This window comes from Nerophis lumbriciformis, linkage group LG24, assembly GCF_033978685.3.
Source record: "Nerophis lumbriciformis linkage group LG24, RoL_Nlum_v2.1, whole genome shotgun sequence".
In the NCBI taxonomy this organism is placed as follows: Eukaryota; Metazoa; Chordata; class Actinopteri; order Syngnathiformes; family Syngnathidae; genus Nerophis; species Nerophis lumbriciformis.
This window is the reverse complement of record NC_084571.2, coordinates 37,347,501-37,372,745: the sequence shown is the minus strand read 5'-3', so window position 1 is coordinate 37,372,745 and position 25,245 is coordinate 37,347,501. Positions and strand designations below refer to the sequence as shown.

The following is a 25,245-nucleotide window of genomic DNA, read 5'->3' as shown; positions in this document are numbered from 1 at the left end:
CAAGTTATCTAGGACGCCCCTGCTTATTTCAGCAAGACAATGCCAAGCCACGTGTTACAACAGCGTGGCTTCATAGTAAAAGAGTACGGGTACTAAACTAACCTGCCTGTCTCCCATTGAAAATATGTGGTGCATTATGAAGGCTAAAATACCACAACGGAGACTTGGTCAATAGCCATACAGGTCACACTGAGGGTTGACCGTATAAACAACTTTAACACTGTTACAAACATGCGCCACACTGTGAACCCACACCAAACAAGAATGACAAACACATTTCGGGAGAACATCCGCACCGTAACACAACATAAACACAACAGAACAAATACCCAGAATCCCTTGCAGCATTAACTCTTCCGGGACGCTACAATATAAACCCCCCGCTACCCCCTATCCCCCAACCCCGCCCAACTCAACCTCCTCATGCTCTCTCAGGGAGAGCATGTCCCAAATTCCAAGCTGCTGTTTTGAGGCATGTTAAAACAAAATAATGCACTTTGTGACTTCAATAATAAATATGGCAGTGCCATGTTGGCACTTATTTCCATAACTTGAGTTGATTTATTTTGGAAAACCTTGTTACATTGTTTAATGCATCCAGCGGGGCATCACAACAAAATTAGGCATAATAATGTGTTCATTCCACGACTAAATATATCGGTATCGGTTGATATCGGAATCGGTAAAAAAGCCGTAATCGGACATCTCTAACAAATATCTTAAAGTTAAAGTGCCACTGATTGTCACACACACACTGGGTGTGGTGACATTACCCTCTGCATTCCCCCCCTTGTTCCACCCCCTGGGAGGTGAGGGGAGCAGTGAGCAGCAGCGGTGGCCACGCCCGAGAATACTTTTTTTTGGTGATTTAACCCCCAATTCCAACCCTTGATGCTGAGTGCCAAGCAGGGAGGTAATGGCTCCCATTTTTTTATAGTCCTTGGTATGACTCAACCGGGGTTTGCACTCACGACCTACCCATCTCAGGGCGGACACACGTAATCATGACTCAACGGGCGAAATTTGGCCCACGGGCCCAGCTTTGGGCACTTCTGGTCCGGCACATTCTGGATTCACTTCCAATAGCTACACTAAATCAGATCAATCCAGTTCAACTCAGCTGGGGTTTGGATTTTGTTTGATTGGATTGACTTTACAGTCAATTCACTTCCATTCTATTAGATTTGTGCAGAATGGATGGATGAACTCGGTTCTGTGTTCCCTCATTTCCATCAATATGTGAATTTTGCAACCAGGGGAGGAAGCAAGCTGGACATGGTGTACAGCAATATTAAACACGCATTTAAAGCTGGTGCATCACAACAGAATTAGGCATAATAATGTGTTAATTCCACGACTAAATATATTGGTATCGGTTGATATCGGAATCGGTAATTAAGAGTTGGATAATATCAGAATATCGGATATCGGCAAAAAAGCCGTAATCGGACATATCTAACAAATATCTTAAAGTTAAAGTGCCACTGATTGTCACACACACACTGGGTGTGGTGAAATTACCCTCTGCATTCCCCCCCCCCCCCCCCCCCCTTGTTCCACCCCCTGGGAGGTGAGGGGAGCAGTGAGCAGCAGCGGTGGCCGCGCCCGGGAATACTTTTTTTTGGTGATTTAACCCCGCAATTCCAACCTTTGATGCTGAGTGCCAAGCAGGGAGGTAATGGCTCCCATTTTTATAGTCTTTGGTATGACTCGGCCGGGGTTTGCACTCACGACCTACCCATCTCAGGGGCGGACACACGTAATCATGAGTTGGCCCACGGCCCCAGATTTGGGCACCCCTGGTCTGGCACATCCTGGATACTGTATTTGATTCACTTCCAATAGTTAAGTTAAATTAAAGCTAAAGTACTAATGATTGTCACACACACACACTAGGTGTGGTGAAATTACCCTCTGCATTCGACCCATCCCCTTGTTCCACCCCCTGGGAGGTGAGGGGAGCAGTGAGAAGCAGCGGTGGATGCACCCGGGAATACTTTTTTTTGGTGATTTAACCCCCAATTCCAACCCTTGATGCTCAGTGCCAAGCAGGGAGGTAATAGCTCCCATTTTTTTTAAAGTCTTTGGTATGACTCGGCCGGGGTTTGAACTCACGACCTACTCATCTCAGGGGCGGACACACGTAATCATGAGTCGGCGGGCAACATTTGGCCCACGGCCCCAGCTTTGGGCACTTCTGGTCCGGCACATTCTGGATTCACTTCCAATAGCTACACTAAATCAGATCAATCTAGTTCAACTCAGCTGGGGTTTGGATTTTGTTTGATTGGATTGACTTTACAGTCAATTCACTTCCATTCTATTAGATTTGTGCAGAATGGATGGATGAACTCGGTTCTGTGTTCCCTCATTTCCATCAATATGTGAATTTTGCAACCAGGGGAGGAAGCAAGCTGGACATGGTGTACAGCAATATTAAACACCCATTTAAAGCTGGGGCATCACAACAGAATTAGGCATAATAATGTGTTAATTCCACGACTAAATATATTGGTATCGGTTGATATCGGAATCGGTAATTAAGAGTTGGATAATATCAGAATATCGGATATCGGCAAAAAAGCCGTAATCGGACATATCTAACAAATATCTTAAAGTTAAAGTGCCACTGATTGTCACACACACACTGGGTGTGGTGAAATTACCCTCTGCATCCCCCCCCACCCCCCTTTGTTCCACCCCCTGGGAGGTGAGGGGAGCAGTGAGCAGCAGCGGTGGCCGCGCCCGGGAATACTTTTTTTTGGTGATTTAACCCCGCAATTCCAACCTTTGATGCTGAGTGCCAAGCAGGGAGGTAATGGCTCCCATTTTTATAGTCTTTGGTATGACTCGGCCGGGGTTTGCACTCACAACCTACCCATCTCAGGGGCGGACACACGTAATCATGAGTTGGCCCACGGCCCCAGATTTGGGCACCCCTGGTCTGGCACATCCTGGATACTGTATTTGATTCACTTCCAATAGTTAAGTTAAATTAAAGCTAAAGTACTAATGATTGTCACACACACACACTAGGTGTGGTGAAATTACCCTCTGCATTCGACCCATCCCCTTGTTCCACCCCCTGGGAGGTGAGGGGAGCAGTGAGCAGCAGCGGTGGCTGCGCCCGGGAATACTTTTTTTTGGTGATTTAACCCCCAATTCCAACCCTTGATGCTGAGTGCCAAGCAGGGAGGTAATGGCTCCTATTTTTATAGTCTTTGGTATGACTCGGCCGGGGTTTGCACTCACGACATACTCATCTCAGGGGCGGACACACATAATCATGAGTTGGCCCACGGCCCCAGATTTGGGCACCCCTGGTCTGGCACATCCTGGATACTGTATTTGATTCACTTCCAATAGTTAAGTTAAGTTAAAGCTAAAGTACCAATGATTGTCACACACACACACACTAGGTGTGGGGAAATTACCCTCTGCATTCGACCCATCCCCTTGTTCCACCCTCTGCAAGGTGAGGGGAGCAGTGAGCAGCAGCGGTGGCCGCGCCCGGGAATACTTTTATTTGGTGATTTAACCCCGCAATTCCAACCTTTGATGCTGAGTGCCAAGTAGGGAGGTAATAGCTCCCATTTTTTTATAGTCTTTGGTATGACTCGGCCGGGGTTTGCACTCACGACCTACTCATCTCAGGGGCGGACACACGTAATCATGACTCAACGGGCGAAATTTGGCCCACGGGCCCAGCTTTGGGCACCCTTGGTCCGGCACATCATGGATTCACTTCCAATAGCTACACTAAATCAGATCAATCTAGTTCAACTCAGCTGGGGTTTGGATTTTGTTTGATTGGATTGACTTTACAGTCAATTCACTTCCATTCTATTAGATTTGTGCAGAATGGATGGATGAACTCGGTTCTGTGTTCCCTCATTTCCATCAATATGTGAATTTTGCAACCAGGGGTGGAAGCAAGCTGGACATGGTGTACAGCAATATTAAACACGCATTTAAAGCTGCACCCCCCCCCCCCCCCCCCCCCCCTTCGGCTCCTCAGCCCATCTATTTGTGCTGCTAATTCCTGCTGATCAAGGCGAGGACCTGGCCAGAGGGGGCAATGGAAGCATTACAAGACTGCTTCGAAATCTGCACCTTATTGCTTTTTTTTAATCCTGCACTATCATGAGCTAATGCAACGAAATTCCGTTCTTATCTGTACTGTAAAGTTCAAATTTGAATGACAATAAAAAGGAAGTCTAAGTCTAAGTCTTATGTTCAGTAACTTTCAAAAGAAAAAATGAGATTCAAGTCTGAGAGTAAAACCTGGCAAGTTGTGTCCCAGCCTTGGACTGACCGGTGGGATCAGCATCCTCACTCCGGTCCTGATGATAAAACCTCATCATCATCATCAACATCACATGCACCCCCCCCCCTCCCCCAAACAGAATGTAAATAATACGCACGCTAACGATCCTCTCCGACGTGCCCCCTCTGGAGGCGATGGCGGTCCCGTTGAGTCCCACCAGAGACGGAAGAGTCTGAGACATCCAGTTGGTGACCATCGCCATGGTGCTGAGCACCGCCCCGATCTTTAACATGGGAACGCTCATGATTTTTGCCTCCCGGAAGGGGAGGGGGGCGCCCTCTTCTACCGATGGCCCGCCGCCCCCTGTGCCCTGGACCCCCCCGGCTAGGTACGGCTGATGTGGCTGCGGCGCCCTCGCTCCTGACTGAGACCTGGTGGAGGATCCGGAAGCATGACTTCAGGAATCCTGCCTGCTCGGAATGACATCTTCAGCCCTCGCTCGCTCCCCCTCGCTCACTTTCCCAGCCGCTCTCCTCCTCAAGATTCAGAGCAGCACATTGGCTGCTCTTCCCCTCCCGAACGCCTCGTATTCCACTCCCTACCCAATTCCCGTCTGACATTTCTCTCTTGCTTTTTTTTTTTTTCTTCTTTTTTTTTATGACTCACAACCTGTGTTTGTGTGTGCGTGTGTGGACATCAAAGTGAAAGACTCATTGCGCAATCTGGGCTGTGTCATGGCAGGCCACTTGTAGTAAAGGTTGTCATTGGCATGGCGGGTGAGGGGTGGAGGGGGGGAATCAGCAAGTGGTTGTAGCGCAGGTGTCACCCAGCCCGGTGTCATCTCACTTGGTGTTGTTTTTTTTACAAATGATGACAGACGTGAACAAGAGCATGTATTTTCCATGAGTTATGATGTAAAGGAGGGGTGGTTGTATTGTATATTAAGGGCATTTTATGACTTTTCTTAATTTGATTACATGCTATAATATAATTGTATTGTTTTAATCTTATTGCATGATTTTTAACGGCAAGAGCATGTATTGTCTATGAGTTATGATGTAAAGGAGAGGTGGTTGTGTTGTATATTAAGTATGTGTCAATGAAAGGGCATTTTATGACTTCTCTTAATTTGATTACATGCTATAGTATGATTTTATTGCTATCATTTTATTGCATGATTTTTAACAACAAGAGCATGTTTTGTCCATGTGTTATGATGTAAAGGAGAGGTGGTTGTATTGTATATTAAGGGCATTTTATGACTTTTCTTAATTTGATTACATGCTATAGTATGATTTTATTGTTATAATTTTATTGCATATATTGTCCATTAGTTATGATGTAAAGGAGAGGTGGTTGTATTGTACATTAAGGGCATTTTATTACTTTTCTTTATTTGATTACATGCTATAGTATGATTTTATTGTTATAATTTTATTGCATGATTTTTAACGACAAGAGCATGTATTGTCTATGAGTTATGATGTAAAGGAGAGGTGGTTTTATTGTATATTAAGTATGTGTCAATGAAAGGGCATTTTATGATTTTTCTTAATTTGATTATAATTTTATTGCATGCTTTTTAACGACAAGAGCATGTATTGTCTATGAGTTATGATGTAAAGGAGAGGTGGTTGTATTGTATATTAAGTATGTGTCAATGAAAGGGCTTTTTATGACTTCTTAATTTGATTACATGCAATAGTATGATTTTATTGTTATAATTTTATTCCATGATTTTTGACAACAAGAGCATGTATTGTCTATGAGTTATGATGTAAAGGAGAGGTGGTTGTATTGTATATTAAGTATGTGCCAATGAAAGGGCATTTTATGACTATTCTTAATTTGATTACATGCTATAGTATGTTTTTATTGTTATAATTGTATTGCATGTATTGTCCATGAGTTATGATGTAAAGGAGGGGTGGTTGTATTGTACATTAAGGGCATTTTATTACTTTTCTTAATTTGATTACATGCTATAGTATGATTTTATTGTTATAATTGTATTGCATGCTTTTTTAACGACAAGAGCATGTATTGTCTTTGAGTTATGATGTAAAGGAGAGGTGGTTTTATTGTATATTAAGTATGTGTCAATAAAAGGGCATTTTATGATTTTTCTTAATTTGATTATAATTTTATTGCATGCTTTTTAACGACAAGAGCATGTATTGTCTATGAGTTATGATGTAAAGGAGGGGTGGTTTTATTGTATAATAAGTACGTGTCAATGAAAGGGCATTTTATGACTTTTCTTAATTTGATTACATGCTATAGTACGATTTTATTGTTGTAATTTTAATGCATGATTTTTAACGACAAAAGCATGTATTGTCTATGAGTTATGATGTAAAGGAGAGGTGGTTGTATTGTATATTAAGTATGTGTCAATGAAAGGGCATTTTATGACTTTTCTTAATTTATTACATGCTATAGTATGATTTTATTGTTATAATTTTATTGCATGATTTTTAACGGCAAGAGCATATATTGTCCATGTTTTATGATGTAAAGGAGGGGTGGTTGTATTGTATATTAAGGGCATTTTATGACTTCTCTTAATTTGATTACATGCTACTGTATGATTTTATTACATGATTTTTAACGACAAGAATATGTATTGTCTATGAGTTATGATGTAAAGGAGAGGTGGTTGTGTTGTATATTAAGTATGTGTCAATCAAAGGGCATTTTATGACTTCTCTTAATTTGATTACATGCTATAGTATGATTTTATTGCTATCATTTTATTGCATGATTTTTAACAACAAGAGCATGTTTTTTCCATGTGTTATGATGTAAAGGAGAGGTGGTTGTATTGTATATTAAGGGCATTTTATGACTTTTCTTAATTTGATTACATGCAATAGTATGATTTTATTGTTATAATTTTATTGCATGATTTTTAACAACAAGAGCATGTATTGTCTATGAGTTATGATGTAAAGGAGAGGTGGTTGTATTGTATATTAAGTTTGTGTCAATAAAAGGGCATTTCATGACTTTTCTTAATTTGATTACATGCTATAGTATAATTTTATTGTTATAATTTTATTGCATGATTTTTAACGGCAAGAGCATGCATTGTCCATGTGTTATGATGTAAAGGAGAGGTGGTTGTATTGTATAATAAGTATGTGTCAATGAAAGGGCATTTTATGACTTTTCTTAATTTGATTACATGCTATAGTATGATTTTATTGTTATAATTATATTGCATGTATTTTCCATGAGTTATGATGTAAAGGAGGGGTGGTTGTATTGTACATTAAGAGCATTTTATGACTTTTCTTAATTTGATTATAATTTTATTGCATGATTTTTAACGACAAGAGCATGTATTGTCTATGAGTTATGATGTAAAGGAGAGGTGGTTGTATTGTATAATAAGTATGTGTCAATGAAAGGGCATTTCATGACTTTTCTTAATTTGATTACATGCTATAGTATGATTGTATTGTTATAATTTTATTGCATGATTTTTAACGACAAGAGCATGTATTGTCTATCAGAATCAGAATCAGCTTTATTGTCATTACGCAAGGTAACGAGATTTAGGCCATTCCATACAGTGCGATGTGTGCATGCTAGAAAAACAATGTGCAAATATATAAAAATATAAAAAATGTAGAAGTGCAATGAATATGGTGTGAAATGAATATATACACATACTATGAGTTATGATGTAAAGGAGAGGTGGTTGTATTGTATATTAAGGGCATTTTATGACTTTTCTTAATTTGATTACATGCAATAGTATGATTTTATTGTTATAATTTTATTGCATGATTTTTTACAACAAGAGCATGTATTGTCTTTGAGTAATGATGTAAAGGAGAGGTGGTTTTATTGTATAATAAGTATGTGTCAATGAAAGGGCATTTTATGACTATTCTTAATTTGATTACATGCTATAGTATGATTTTATTGTTATAATTGTATTGCATGTATTGTCCATGAATTATGATGTAAAGGAGGGGTGGTTGTATTGTACATTAAGGGCATTTTATTACTTTTCTTGATTTGATTATATGCTATAGTATGATTTTATTGTTATAATTTTATTGCATGATTTTAACAACAAGAGCATGTATTGTCTGTGAGTTATGATCTAAAGGAGAGGTGGTTTTATTGTATAATAAGTATGTGTCAATGAAAGGGCATTTTATGATTTTTCTTAATTTGATTATAATTTTATTGCATGCTTTTTAACGACAAGAGCATATATTGTCTATGAGTTATGATGTAAAGGAGAGGTGGTTGTATTGTATAATAAGTATGTGTCAATGAAAGGGCATTTTAGGACTTTTCTTAATTTGATTACATGCTATAGTATAATTTTATTGTTATAATTTTATTGCATGATTTTCAACGACAATAGCATGTATTGTCCATGTGTTATGATGTAAAGGAGAGGTGGTTGTATTGTATATTAAGTATGTGTCAATGAAAGGACATTTTATGACTTTCTTAATTTGATTACATGCTATAGTATGATTTTATTGTTATAATTTTATTGCATGCTTTTTAACGGCAAGAGCATATATTGTCCATGTTTTATGATGTAAAGGAGGGGTGGTTGTATTGTATATTAAGGGCATTTTATGACTTTTCTTAATTTGATTACATGCTACAGTATGATTTTATTGCATGATTTTTAACGGCAAGAGCATGTATTGTCTATGAGTTATGATGTAAAGGAGAGGTGGTTGTATTGTATAATAAGTATGTGTCAATGAAAGGACATTTGATGACTTCTCTTAATTTGATTACATGCTATAGTATGATTTTATTGTTGTAATTTTATTGCATGATTTTTAACGACAAGAGCATGTATTGTCTATGACTTATGATGTAAAGGAGAGGTGGTTGTATTGTATAATAAGTATGTGTCAATGAAAGGGCATTTTAGGTTTTTTCTTTATTTGATTACATGCTATAGTATAATTTTATTGTTATAATTTTATTGCATGATTTTTAACAAAAACAGCATGTATTGTCTATGAGTTATGATGTAAAGGAGAGGTGGTTGTATTGTATATTACGTATTTGTCAATGAAAGGGCATTTTATGACTTTCTTAATTTGATTACATGCTATAATACGATTTTATTGTTATAATTTTATTGCATGCTTTTTAACGGCAAGAGCATATATTGTCCATGTTTTATGACGTAAAGGAGGGGTGGTTGTATTGTATATTAAGGGCATTTTATGACTTTTCTTAATTTGATTATAATTTTATTGCATGATTTTAACGACAAGAGCATGTATTGTCTATGAGTTATGATGTAAAGGAGAGGTGGTTGTATTGTATAATAAGTATTTGTCAATGAAAGGGCATTTTATGACTTTCTTAATTTGATTACATGCTATAGTACGATTTTATTGTTATAATTTTATTGCATGCTTTTTAACGGCAAGAGCATGTATTGTCCTTGTTTTATGATGTAAAGGAGGGGTGGTTGTATTGTATATTAAGGGCATTTTATGACTTCTCTTAATTTGATTACATGCTACAGTATGATTTTATTGCGTGATTTTTAACGGCAAGAGCATATATTGTCTATGAGTTATGATGTAAAGGAGAGGTGGTTGTGTTGTATATTAAGTATGTGTCAATGAAAGGGCATTTTATGACTTCTCTTAATTTGATTACATGCTATAGTACGATTTTATTGCTATCATTTTATTGCATGATTTTTAACAACAAGAGCATGTTTTGTCCATGTGTTATGATGTAAAGGAGAGGTGGTTGTATTGTATATTAAGGGCATTTTATGACTTTTCTTAATTTGATTACATGCTATAGTATGATTTTATTGTTATAATTGTATTGCATGTATTGTCCATGAGTTATGATGTAAAGGAGGGGTGGTTGTATTGTACATTAAGGGCATTTTATTACTTTTCTTAATTTGATTACATGCTATAGTATGATTTTATTGCATGATTTTTAACGACAAGAGCATGTATTGTCAATGAGTTATGATGTAAAGGAGAGGTGGTTTTATTGTATATTAAGTATGTGTCAATGAAAAGGCATTTTATGATTTTTCTTAATTTGATTATAATTTTATTGCATGCTTTTTAACGACAAGAGCATGTATTGTCTATGAGTTATGATGTAAAGGAGAGGTGGTTGTAATGTATAATAAGTATGTGTCAATGAAAGGGCATTTTATGACTTTCTTAATTTGATTACATGCTATAGTATGATTTTATTGTTATAATTGTATTGCATGATTTTTAACGACAAGAGCATGTATTGTCTATGAGTTATGATGTAAAGGAGGGGTGGTTGTATTGTACATTAAGGGCATTTTATTACTTTTCTTAATTTGATTACATGCTATAGTATGATTTTATTGTTATAATTTTATTGCATGATTTTTAACGACAAGAGCATATATTGTCTATGAGTTATGATGTAAAGGAGGGGTGGTTGTATTGTATAATAAGTACGTGTCATGAAAGGGCATTTTATGACTTTTCTTAATTTGATTACATGCTATAGTACGATTTTATTGTTGTAATTTTATTGCAAGATTTTTAACGACAAGAGCATGTATTGTCTATGAGTTATGATGTAAAGGAGAGGTGGTTGTATTGTATATTAAGGGCATTTTATGACTTTTCTTAATTTGATTACATGCTACAGTATGATTTTATTGCATGATTTTTAACGGCAAGAGCATGTATTGTCTATGAGTTATGATGTAAAGGAGAGGTGGTTGTGTTGTATATTAAGTAAGAGTCAATGAAAGGGCATTTTATGACTTCTCTTAATTTGATTACATGCTATAGTATGATTTTATTGCTATCATTTTATTGCATGATTTTTAACAACAAGAGCATGTTTTGTCCATGTGTTATGATGTAAAGGAGAGGTGGTTGTATTGTATATTAAGGGCATTTTATGACTTTTCTTAATTTGATTACATGCTATAGTATGATTTTATTGTTATAATTTTATTGCATGTATTGTCCATTAGTTATGATGTAAAGGAGGGGTGGTTGTTTTGTACATCAAGGGCATTTTATTACTTTTCTTAATTTGATTACATGCTATAGTATGATTTTATTGTTATAATTTTATTGCATGATTTTTAATGACAAGAGCATGTATTGTCTATGAGTAATGATGTAAAGGAGAGGTTGTTTTATTGTATATTAAGTATGTGTCAATGAAAGGGCATTTAATGATTTTTCTTAATTTGATTATAATTTTATTGCATGCTTTTTAACGACAAGAGCATGTATTGTCTATGAGTTATGATGTAAAGGAGGGGTGGTTGTATTGTATATTAAGTATGTGTCAATGAAAGGGCTTTTTATGACTTCTTAATTTGATTACATGCAATAGTATGATTTTATTGTTATAATTTTATTCCATGATTTTTGACAACAAGAGCATGTACTGTCTATGAGTTATGATGTAAAGGAGAGGTGGTTGTATTGTATATTAAGTATGTGCCAATGAAAGGGCATTTTATGACTATTCTTAATTTGATTACATGCTATAGTATGTTTTTATTGTTATAATTGTATTGCATGTATTGTCCATGAGTTATGATGTAAAGGAGGGGTGGTTGTATTGTACATTAAGGGCATTTTATTACTTTTCTTAATTTGATTACATGCTATAGTATGATTTTATTGTTATAATTGTATTGCATGCTTTTTTAACGACAAGAGCATGTATTGTCTTTGAGTTATGATGTAAAGGAGAGGTGGTTTTATTGTATATTAAGTATGTGTCAATAAAAGGGCATTTTATGATTTTTCTTAATTTGATTATAATTTTATTGCATGCTTTTTAACGACAAGAGCATGTATTGTCTATGAGTTATGATGTAAAGGAGGGGTGGTTTTATTGTATAATAAGTACGTGTCAATGAAAGGGCATTTTATGACTTTTCTTAATTTGATTACATGCTATAGTACGATTTTATTGTTGTAATTTTATTGCATGATTTTTAACGACAAAAGCATGTATTGTCTATGAGTTATGATGTAAAGGAGAGGTGGTTGTATTGTACATTAAGTTTGTGTCAATGAAAGGGCATTTCATGACTTTTCTTAATTTGATTACATGCTATAGTATGATTTTATTGTTATAATTTTATTGCATGATTTTTAACGACAAGAGCATGTATTGTCTATGAGTTATGATGTAAAGGAGAGGTGGTTGTATTGTATATTAAGGGCATTTTATGACTTTTCTTAATTTGATTACATGCAATAGTATGATTTTATTGTTATAATTTTATTGCATGATTTTTGACAACAAGAGCATGTATTGTCTATGAGTTATGATGTAAAGGAGAGGTGGTTGTATTGTATATTAAGTACGTGTCAATGAAAGGGCATTTTATGACTTTTCTTAATTTGATTACATGCTATAGTACGATTTTATTGTTGTAATTTTATTGCATGATTTTTAACGACAAGAGCATGTATTGTCTAAGAGTTATGATGTAAAGGAGGGGTGGTTGTATTGTACATTAAGGGCATTTTATTACTTTTCTTGATTTGATTATATGCTATAGTATGATTTTATTGTTATAATTTTATTGCATGCTTTTTAACGGCAAAAGCATGTATTGTCCATGTTTTATGATGTAAAGGAGGGGTGGCTGTATTGTATATTAAGGGCATTTTATGACTTTTCTTAATTTGATTACATGCTATAGTATGATTTTATTATTATAATATTATTGCATGATTTTTAACGACAAGAGCATGTATTGTCTATGAGTTATGATGTAAAGGAGAGGTGGTTTTATTGTATATTAAGTATGTGTCAATGAAAGGGCATTTTATGATTTTTTCTTAATGTGATTATAATTTTATTGCATGCCTTTTAACGACAAGAGCATATATTGTCCATGTGTTATGATGTAAAGGAGAGGTGGTTGTATTGTATAATAATTATGTGTCAATGAAAGGGCATTTTATGACTTTTCTTAATTTGATTACATGCTATAGTACAATTTTATTGCTATCATTTTATTGCATGATTTTTAACGACAAGAGCATGTATTGTCCATGTGTTATGATGTAAAGGAGAGGTGGTTGTATTGTATATTAAGGGCATTTTATGACTTTTTTAAATTTGATTACATGCTACAGTATGATTTTATTGTCATAATTTTATTGCATGATTTTTAACGGCAAGAGCATGTATTGCCTATGAATTATGGTCTAAAGGAGAGGTGGTTTTATTGTATATTAAGTATGTGTCAATGAAAAGGCATTTTATGATTTTTCTTAATTTGATTATAATTTTATTGCATGATTTTTAACGACAAGAGCATGTATTGTCTATGAGTTATGATGTAAAGGAGAGGTGGTTGTATTGTATATTAAGGGCATTTTATGACTTTTTTTAATTTGATTACATGCTACAGTATAATTTTATTGTTATAATTTTATTGCATGATTTTTAACGGCAAGAGCATGTATTGTTTATGAGTTATGATGTAAAGGAGGGGTGGTTGTATTGTATATTAAGGTCATTTTAGGACTTTTCTTAATTTGATTACATGCTATAGTATAAATTTATTGTTATAATTTTATTGCATGATTTTTAACGGCAAGAGCATGTATTGTCTATGAGTTATGATGTAAAGGAGAGGTGGTTGTATTGTATATTAAGGGCATTTTATGACTTTTCTTAATTTGATTACATGCTATAGTATGATTTTATTGTCATAATTGTATTGCATGATTTTATTGGCAAGAGCATGTATTGTCTATGAATTATGATGTAAAGGAGAGGTGGTTGTATTGTATATTAAGTATGTGTCAATGAAAGGGCATTTTATGACTTTTCTTAATTTGATTACATGCTATAGTATGATTTTATTGCATGGTTTTTAATGACAAGAGCATGTATTGTCTATGAGTTATGATGTAGAGGAGAGGTGGTTGTATTGTATAATAAGTACGTGTCATGAAAGGGCATTTTATGACTTATCTTAATTTGATTACATGCTATAGTATGATTTTATTGCATGATTTTTGTATCCCTTTAATTTAAGTAGCCAGGGACTGCAGATGGAAATGAGCTATTTAGCTATAATCTGGCACAGAACATATCTGTCTTTGAGCTTAATGTTTCTGTGCATTGTCCCTTCAAATAAAGACTAGACAAAAGCAAACTTGTCACCCAGAAACAGATGAAAGTGCCTCACCAGTGTTCTGGAAGCTTACTGTCGAGTTGATCTGTAATGGTGCAATCATAGAAAATGTGTGCAGATGCCAATTTAAAGTCACACTGTATTGCCCCCTGGTGGCTGTTCCAAGCATGTACCCAGTTGTGTGTTTTTCATTTAGGGTTTTTTTCCATTGCAAAAGGTGTGCAAGATTTTCCCATTTTTTCTTCTTTCGAGGCACCTATTTTACATTCTAGTGGCGCACGAAATTGTCACATAGTGACGTATTGTTAGGGTCAAACTAGTTTTCATTGAGGGCCACATGTCAGAGGGCCACTATTAAATGTAAATTATAGATAGATAGATACATAGTACTTTATTGATTCCTTCAGGAGAGTTCCCTAAGGGAAAATTAAAATTCCAGCAGCAGTGTACAGAATTGAGATCGAATTTAAAAAGTAAATAATGGGGGGTATAAATGGAAATAAAATAGAAAATATTACAATAAGAACACAAATAAAATTAAAAAAAATAAATAAATAAATAAATAAATGAATAAATAAAAAATAAAAAAATAAATAAATAAAATAAATAAATAAATAAATAAAATAAATAAATAAATAAAATAAAATAAATAAAATAAAAAGCAACAATAAGAATACAAATATAACAGTAAAAATAAGAATATAACAAGAGAAACTAGGCAGTATTGACTATGTTATGAAAATGTATTGCGCTTTTTGTTGCAGTTTATTTCAGTATTGTTATTGTTTTGCATCCTAGTACCCCCCCTACTCCCATCTATAGTATGAATATAAATATGTATGTAAAAAAACGTGTTTTTTTACATACGCTGTACAAAACAAATGTTTAGATTGTACTATATAAAACTGTAAGCTCAGTCGCCACAATTACGCCGTAATATTTGCATTTTTATTTTTATTTTTTACAGCATATAAAATAAAAAAATACATGGAATTAAATTAAATGGAGTGGAAAAACGGTAGCACGTTTTTTTTTAACTTAAAAATTCATGCAAGTTTTTTTATACTGTAAAATCCACGTCTGTTGTTTTATAGTGTATTATTACTCTATATTGAAAGTGGATTTTACTGTGAGAAAAAATGTACTGTAAAATTTTTACATGAACAGTTTGTTGGATTACTTGCTTTGAAATCATAAGTCAAGCAGATATTTAAGTATTTATCTTTATTTTGAACAATAACATTGTTATGAAATGTATGATGATATCATATTTTGTTTTATTATTAGAGTTGATTAAAGTGTAAATATATGTAATTGTACGCGGTACATTTATTTTTGTAATACATTTATTAAGAAGAGATGAGGTACTTTATTTACACATATTTCCACGCTTTCGGGGGCCAAACAAATTGATGTGGCGGGCCAAATCTGGCCCCCGGGCCTTGAGTTTGACATCTGTGATTAATGATTTACCTTCTGCCATCTAGTGGTCGAGTATGTAATTGTTCCGCCCGAGTGCAGCTGGGATAGGCTCCATCCCCCCCGCAACCCCGAGAGGGACAAGCGGTAGAAAATGGATGGGTATGACATAAGAAAAAAATATTTATATAATTGATATAGTATAATAATTTATTTATATAATAACTTATTTAATATATTTAAAAAAATGTAGATATTAAATAAAAATACAATGAAAAATACATAATTTTTTTCATGAATTTGTTTCAATACAAAATATTAATTAAATAAAAGTTTAGTTTCAAAAAGTATGAAAAATTATTTACAGATAAAATAAATGCATCAAAAACAAATGCAAAAGAAAATACTGCAAAACACATCAAAATGCAAAAGAAAAACACTGCAAATACACCAAACCCATCAAAACAGACGTTAGCCAGGTTACCAGAGATTCCAGACCTGAGGGATATTGCTCTTTAAAAAACATTTTTACCGTATTACATAGAAACTAAGTTTTACTGCCAAGTGTTATTGCGAAAATGAGTTATGTTGAAGTTTTTTTTCTTAATTCATGGTCATGTTTAAAGCATCTAGTATTTTCCTATGTGTGTCTTCTCGTGACCTCCTTGCTTTTATCTTATGTCCGCTAGTAAACTCTTTGTTTTGTCTTAAGGGCCCCTGATTGTCGGCTCGCAGAGCTGTTTTGGCCAGTTCCTTATCTGTTTTGAAGCAGCAGTTGCGCTCCTTTCTGGGCTAGAAGGGCTGTTTTCCCTCTTTATAAGATGACTCTTTTTGACTCACAATAAGGTTTAGTGTGAAATGTACTTATTGATATAATTAATGGAGTGCAGATCTAGTTGTGAATTTAGTTTTTGAGATGAGATGCTCCGGAAGAACTTTGAACATGTCACGAGGGAGGTGCTGGACACTGAGTCCGAGTGGACCATGTTCCGCGCCTCTATTGTCGAGGCGGCTGATTGGAGCTGTGGCCGCAAGGTAGTTGGTGCCTGTCGTGGCGGTAATCCTAGAACCCGTTGGTGGACACCGGCGGTGAGGGATGCCGTCAAGCTGAAGAAGGAGTCCTATCGGGTTCTTTTGGCTCATAGGACTCCAGAGGCAGCGGACAGGTACCGACAGGCCAAGCGGTGTGCGGCTTCGGCGGTCGCAGAGGCAAAAACTCGGACATGGGAGGAGTTCAGTGAGGCCATGGAAAGCGACTTCCGGACGGCTTCGAAGCATTTCTGGACCACCATCCGCCGCCTCAGGAAGGGGAAGCAGTGCAGTGTCAACACCGTGTATGGTGGGGATGGTGTTCTGCTGACCTCGACTGCGGATGTTGTGGATCGGTGGAGGGAATACTTCGAAGACCTCCTCAAACCTACCAGCACGTCTTCCTATAAGGAAGCAGGGCCTGAGGAATCTGTGGTGGGCTCTCCTATTTCTGGGGCTGAGGTTGCTGAGGTAGTTAAAAAGCTCCTCGGTGGCAAGGCCCCGGGGGTGGATGAGATCCGCCCGGAGTTCCTTAAGGCTCTGGATGCTGTGGGGCTGTCTTGGTTGACAAGATTCTGCAGCATCGCGTGGACATCGGGGGCGGTACCACTGGATTGGCAGACCGGGGTGGTGGTTCCTCTCTTTAAGAAGGGGAACCGGAGGGTGTGTTCTAACTATCGTGGGATCACACTCCTCAGCCTTCCCGGTAAGGTCTATTCAGGTGTACTGGAGAGGAGGCTACGCCGGATAGTCGAACCTCGGATTCAGGAGGAACAGTGTGGTTTTCGTCCTGGTCGTGAACCAGCTCTATACTCTCGGCAGGGTCCTTGAGGGTGCATGGGAGTTTGCCCAACCAGTCTACATGTGCTTTGTGGACTTGGAGAAGGCATTCGACCGTGTCCCTCGGGAAGTCCTGTGGGGAGTGCTCAGAGAGTATGGGGTATCAGACTGTCTGATTGTGGCGGTCCGCTCCCTGTATGATCAGTGTCAGAGCTTGGTCCGCATTGCCGGCAGTAAGTCGGACACGTTTCCAGTGAGGGTTGGACTCCGCCAAGGCTGCCCTTTGTCACCCATTCTGTTCATAACTTTTATGGACAGAATTTCTAGGCGCAGTCAAGGCGTTGAGGGGATCTGGTTTGGTGGCTGCAGGATTAGGTCTCTGCTTTTTGCAGATGATGTGGTCCTGATGGCTTCATCTGGCCAGGATCTTCAGCTCTCACTGGATCGGTTCGCAGCCGAGTGTGAAGCGACTGGGATGGGAATCAGCACCTCCAAGTCCGAGTCCATGGTTCTTGCCCGGAAAAGGGTGGAGTGCCATCTCCGGGTTGGGGAGGAGATCTTGCCCCAAGTGGAGGAGTTCAAGTACCTCAGAGTCTTGTTCACAATGGAGGGAAGAGTGGATCGTGAGATCGACAGGCGGATCGGTGCGGCGTCTTCAGTAATGCGGACGCTGTATCGATCCGTTGGGGTGAAGAAGGAGCTGAGCCGGAAGGCAAAGCTCTCAATTTACCGGTCGATCTACGTTTCCATCCTCACCTATGGTCATGACCTTTGGGTTATGACCGAAAGGACAAGATCACGGGTACAAGCGGCCGAAATGAGTTTCCTCCGCCGGGTGGCGGGGCTCTCCCTTAGAGATAGGGTGAGAAGCTCTGCCATCCGGGAGGAGCTCAAAGTAAAGCCGCTGCTCCTCCACATCGAGAGGAGCCAGATGAGGTGGTTCGGGCATCTGGTCAGGATGCCACCCGAACGCCTCCCTAGGGAGGTGTTTAGGGCACGTCCGACCGGTAGGAGGCCGCGGGGAAGACCCAGGACACGTTGGGAAGACTATGTCTCCCGGCTGGCCTGGGAACGCCTCGGGGTCCCACAGGAAGAGCTGGACGAAGTGGCTGGGGAGAAGGAAGTCTGGGCTTCCCTGCTTAGGCTGCTGCCCCCGCGACCCGACCTCGGATAAGCGGAAGAAGATGGATGGATGGATGGATGTAAACTGATTTTCAAGGTAAAAGTTGATTTTCAAGGTAAAACTGATTTTCAAGGTAAAAGTTGATTTTCAAGGTAAAAGTTGATTTTCAAAGTAAAAACTGATTTTCAAGGTAAAAGTTGATTTTCAAGGCAAAAACTGATTTTCAAGGTAAAAACTGATTTTCAAGGCAAAAGTTCATTTTCAAAGTAAAAACTGATTTTCAAGGTAAAAGTTGATTTTCAAGGCAAAAACTGATTTTCAAGGTAAAAACTGATTTTCAAGGTAAAAGTGGATTTTCAAGGTAAAAACTGATTTTCAAGGTAAAAACTGATTTTCAAGGTAAAAAACTGATTTTCAAGGTAAAAGTTGATTTTCAAGGTAAAAACTGATTTTCAAGGCAAAAGTTCATTTTCAAGGTAAAAACTGATTTTCAAAGTAAAAACTGATTTTCAAGGTAAAAGTGGATTTTCAAGGTAAAAACTGATTTTCAAGGTAAAAGTTGATTTTCAAAGTAAAAACTGATTTTCAAGGTAAAAGTCGATTTTCAAGGCAAAAACTGATTTTCAAGGTAAAAACTGATTTTCAAGGTAAAAGTGGATTTTCAAGGTAAAAACTGATTTTCAAGGTAAAAACTGATTTTCAAGGTAAAAGTTGATTTTCAAGGTAAAAACTGATTTTCAAGGTAAAAATTGATTTTCAAGGCAAAAACTGATTTTCAAGGTAAAAACTGATTTTCAAGGCAAAAGTTCATTTTCAAGGTAAAAACTGATTTTCAAAGTAAAAACTGATTTTCAAGGTAAAAGTGGATTTTCAAGGTAAAAACTGATTTTTAAGGTAAAAGTTGATTTTCAAAGTAAAAACTGATTTTCAAGGTAAAAGTCGATTTTCAAGGCAAAAACTGATTTTCAAGGCAAAAACTGATTTTCAAGGTAAAAACTGATTTTCAAGGCAAAAGTTGATTTTCAAGGTAAAAACTGATTTTCAAGGTAAAAACTGATTTTCAAGGCAAAAGTTGATTTTCAAGGTAAAAACTGATTTTCAAGGTAAAAACTGATTTTCAAGGTAAAAACTGATTTTCAAGGCAAAAGTTCATTTTCAAGGTAAAAACTGATTTTCAAGGTAAAAATTGATTTTCAAGGCAAAAACTGATTTTCAAGGCAAAAGTTCATTTTCAAGGTAAAAACTGATTTTCAAAGTAAAAACTGATTTTCAAGGTAAAAGTGGATTTTCAAGGTAAAAGTTGATTTTCAAAGTAAAAACTGATTTTCAAGGTAAAAGTCGATTTTCAAGGCAAAAACTGATTTTCAAGGTAAAAACTGATTTTCAAGGTAAAAGTTGATTTTCAAGGTAAAAACTGATTTTCAAGGTAAAAACTGATTTTCAAGGTAAAAGTTGATTTTCAAGGCAAAAGTTCATTTTCAAGGTAAAAACTGATTTTCAAAGTAAAAACTGATTTTCAAGGTAAAAGTTGATTTTCAAGGTAAAAACTGATTTTCAAGGTAAAAGTTGATTTTCAAAGTAAAAACTGATTTTCAAGGTAAAAGTCGATTTTCAAGGCAAAAACTGATTTTCAAGGCAAAAACTGATTTTCAAGGTAAAAACTGATTTTCAAGGCAAAAGTTCATTTTCAAGGTAAAAACTGATTTTCAAAGTAAAAACTGATTTTCAAGGTAAAAGTGGATTTTCAAGGTAAAAACTGATTTTCAAGGTAAAAGTTGATTTTCAAAGTAAAAACTGATTTTCAAGGTAAAAGTCGATTTTCAAGGCAAAAACTGATTTTCAAGGTAAAAACTGATTTTCAAGGTAAAAGTGGATTTTCAAGGTAAAAACTGATTTTCAAGGTAAAAACTGATTTTCAAGGTAAAAACTGATTTTCAAGGTAAAAGTTGATTTTCAAGGTAAAAACTGATTTTCAAGGTAAAAATTGATTTTCAAGGTAAAAACTGATTTTCAAGGCAAAAACTGATTTTCAAGGTAAAAACTGATTTTCAAGGCAAAAGTTGATTTTCAAGGTAAAAACTGATTTTCAAGGTAAAAACTGATTTTCAAGGTAAAAGTTGATTTTCAAGGCAAAAGTTCATTTTCAAGGTAAAAACTGATTTTCAAGGTAAAAACTGATTTTCAAGGCAAAAGTTCATTTTCAAGGTAAAAACTGATTTTCAAAGTAAAAACTGATTTTCAAGGTAAAAGTGGATTTTCAAGGTAAAAACTGATTTTCAAGGTAAAAGTTGATTTTCAAAGTAAAAACTGATTTTCAAGGTAAAAGTCGATTTTCAAGGCAAAAACTGATTTTCAAGGTAAAAACTGATTTTCAAGGTAAAAGTTGATTTTCAAGGTAAAAACTGATTTTCAAGGTAAAAACTGATTTTCAAGGTAAAAGTTGATTTTCAAGGCAAAAGTTCATTTTCAAGGTAAAAACTGATTTTCAAAGTAAAAACTGATTTTCAAGGTAAAAGTGGATTTTCAAGGTAAAAACTGATTTTCAAGGTAAAAGTTGATTTTCAAAGTAAAAACTGATTTTCAAGGTAAAAGTCGATTTTCAAGGCAAAAACTGATTTTCAAGGCAAAAACTGATTTTCAAGGTAAAAACTGATTTTCAAGGCAAAAGTTCATTTTCAAGGTAAAAACTGATTTTCAAAGTAAAAACTGATTTTCAAGGTAAAAGTGGATTTTCAAGGTAAAAACTGATTTTCAAGGTAAAAGTTGATTTTCAAAGTAAAAACTGATTTTCAAGGTAAAAGTCGATTTTCAAGGCAAAAACTGATTTTCAAGGTAAAAACTGATTTTCAAGGTAAAAGTTGATTTTCAAGGTAAAAACTGATTTTCAAGGTAAAAACTGATTTTCAAGGTAAAAGTTGATTTTCAAGGCAAAAGTTCATTTTCAAGGTAAAAACTGATTTTCAAAGTAAAAACTGATTTTCAAGGTAAAAGTGGATTTTCAAGGTAAAAACTGATTTTCAAGGTAAAAGTTGATTTTCAAAGTAAAAACTGATTTTCAAGGTAAAAGTCGATTTTCAAGGCAAAAACTGATTTTCAAGGCAAAAACTGATTTTCAAGGTAAAAACTGATTTTCAAGGCAAAAGTTCATTTTCAAGGTAAAAACTGATTTTCAAAGTAAAAACTGATTTTCAAGGTAAAAGTGGATTTTCAAGGTAAAAACTGATTTTCAAGGTAAAAGTTGATTTTCAAAGTAAAAACTGATTTTCAAGGTAAAAGTCGATTTTCAAGGCAAAAACTGATTTTCAAGGTAAAAACTGATTTTCAAGGTAAAAGTGGATTTTCAAGGTAAAAACTGATTTTCAAGGTAAAAACTGATTTTCAAGGTAAAAACTGATTTTCAAGGTAAAAGTTGATTTTCAAGGTAAAAACTGATTTTCAAGTTAAAAATTGATTTTCAAGGCAAAAACTGATTTTCAAGGCAAAAGTTCATTTTCAAGGTAAAAACTGATTTTCAAAGTAAAAACTGATTTTCAAGGTAAAAGTGGATTTTCAAGGTAAAAACTGATTTTCAAGGTAAAAGTTGATTTTCAAAGTAAAAACTGATTTTCAAGGTAAAAGTCGATTTTCAAGGCAAAAACTGATTTTCAAGGCAAAAACTGATTTTCAAGGTAAAAACTGATTTTCAAGGCAAAAGTTCATTTTCAAGGTAAAAACTGAATTTCAAAGTAAAAACTGATTTTCAAGGTAAAAGTGGATTTTCAAGGTAAAAACTGATTTTCAAGGTAAAAGTTGATTTTCAAGGTAAAAACTGATTTTCAAGGTAAAAACTGATTTTCAAGGTAAAAGTTGATTTTCAAGGCAAAAGTTCATTTTCAAGGTATAAACTGATTTTCAAAGTAAAAACTGATTTTCAAGGTAAAAGTGGATTTTCAAGGTAAAAACTGATTTTCAAGGTAAAAGTTGATTTTCAAGGTAAAAATTGATTTTCAAGGTAAAAGTTGATTTTCAAGGCAAAAACTGATTTTCAAGGTAAAAACTGATTTTCAAGGTAAAAGTTGATTTTCAAGGTAAAAACTGATTTTCAAGGTAAAAGTTGATTTTCAAGGTAAAAGTTGATTTTCAAAGTAAAAACTGATTTTCAAGGTAAAAACTGATTTTCAAGAGAGTAAATGGGACAATGGAAAAGGAGGATTACCTCCAAATTCTTCAGGACAAGCTAAAATCATCAGCCCGGAGGTTGGGTCTTGGGCGCAGTTGGGTTTTCCAACAGGACAATGACCTCAAACACACCTCAAAAGTGGTAAAGGAATGGCTAAATCAGGCTAGAATGAAGGTTTTAGAATGGCCTTCCCAAAGTCCTGACTTAAACGTGTGGACAATGCTGAAGAAACAAGTCCATGTCAGAAAAGCAACACATTTAGCTGAACTGCACCAATTTTGTGGTCAAAAATTCAAGCAGAAGCTTGTGGATGGCTACCAAAAGCGCCTTTTTGCAGGTAAACTTGCCAAGGGACATGTAAGCAAATATTAACATTGCTGTATGTATACTTTTGACCCATTTTCAGTAGACCCAAAATAAATTCATAAAAGAAGCAAACTTCATGAATGTTTTTTGTGAGCAACAAGTATGTGCTCCAATCACTCTGCATTATGTTCTTTACAAGTGTATGTAAACTCTTGACCACGACTGTATGTATACACGTGTGTGTATATATGTGTATGTATATGTATATAAATAAAAACAAGTCCACATCTTAACAAACACTAGTCTTAAGCACAGCATGTCCATCCCGATTTATTGTCCATCCATGGCACGCATTTCACTTGAAATTTCTCGCGCAGCTCAAAGCGTGCTACAAAACTCACACTGTACCTTTTCAGTACAGGCAGCTGGGAGTATATCATGATGCTCGTGCAAAAAAGAAAGCGGCACTTGGTCTCCTCTTGCTGACATGTTGCTGTACTAACTTATTCCCTTTTGTCGTCCTCGCCCCCTGAGTGATATGGGCCTCCTTTGGCAGCCTGCTGTCATGTGACAAGACCGAGGGCCCCCTCATCCAAAATGAATACCAAAATAAAATATGTCAGACTTTCTCAGCTTTACTGCAGCAAGAGTGCCTCCTGGTGGCTGTATGTGGAACTGCACTGCTTGGCATCAAACCTGGGAGCTCATTTTGTGCACAAAAGCAAGTAGGTCAGAGCTGGGCACATATTTGGACTTGTGTCTTGGGGGCCCAATGTGTATGTGTGTATAAATGATGTATACACATTTAGCTGTAAAAACCTGCTGTTGGTGTCCCTTTTTTTTTCAGGGACACTAATACCAAAAGTCAAAATGTCTGATAGAGTTCTTAAAAAGTTATGACAGACCACCTCAAAAAAAGGAATGGAATTTTACAGTTTTTTTTTTTTTTTTTTACTGAATGGGACCCCCAAAATGTACATGAAAAGAAAAGAAAATTAACTATGAACTAGTGTTGTCCCGATACCAATATTTTAGTGCCAGTACCGGTACCAAAATGTATTTTCGATACTTTTCAGTACTTTTCTAAATAAAGGGGACCACAAAAAAATGGCATTATTATTTTTATTGACATCCAGGATCAGACATTCCTATCCATTACATCATATTCACATACTGTACATCATATATCTGTTGTCTGCCCTAAATGTCAAAATATTGTTTGTTTATATCCCAACCATACCACCCCCCCCCCCCCCAAAAAAGAAAGAAACAGCAGAAAAACAAAGTAGTATCTACAAATACATCAATTAAATAAAGAATAAATAAATAATAATACATTAATAATAATAATCAGAAATAAAATAAAATTATTTATATATATATATATATAAAAAATATATATATATATATATATATATGTATATATATGTATAATATATATATATATATATATATATATATATATATATATATATATATATATATATATATATATATGTATATATATATATATATATATATATATTATACATATAATGTGTGTGTATATATATATATATATATATATATTTGTACATACAAATACATCAATTAAATAGAGAAAAAAATAAATAATAATACATTAATAATAGTAATCAGAAATAAAGTAAAATTATATATATATATATATATATATATATATATATATATATATATATATATATATATATATATATATATATACATATATGTATAATATATATATACATATATGTATAATATATATATATATATGTATAATATATATATATATATATATATGTATAATATATATATATATATATATATATATATATATATATATATATATATATATATATATATATATATATATATATATATATATATATATATATATATATATATTCTCCTATCCATTACATCATATTCACATAAATCATATATCTGTTGTCTGCCCTAAATGTCAAAATATTGTTTGTTTATATCCCAACCATACCACCTCCCCCAAAAAA

The 25,245-nt window shown here is 35.0% G+C and overlaps 1 protein-coding gene across 2 annotated transcripts in view; it reads right to left on the bottom strand.

The window, feature by feature from the left end:
- olfm2a (olfactomedin 2a) overlaps nucleotides 1-25,245 on the bottom strand; it is a 274,363-nt gene that overhangs the window by 143,152 nt on the left and 105,966 nt on the right. The window contains exon 1 of one of the 2 annotated variants that reach the window (XM_061982067.2): nucleotides 4,425-5,201. The exons of the other annotated variant lie outside the window; for it this stretch is intronic. Within the exon in view, the coding sequence (XP_061838051.1) occupies nucleotides 4,425-4,571 (147 nt within the window). The 5' untranslated portion in view covers nucleotides 4,572-5,201. Of the gene's footprint in view, nucleotides 1-4,424; nucleotides 5,202-25,245 lie in introns of those variants that run through there. 2 annotated transcript variants of the gene reach the window in all.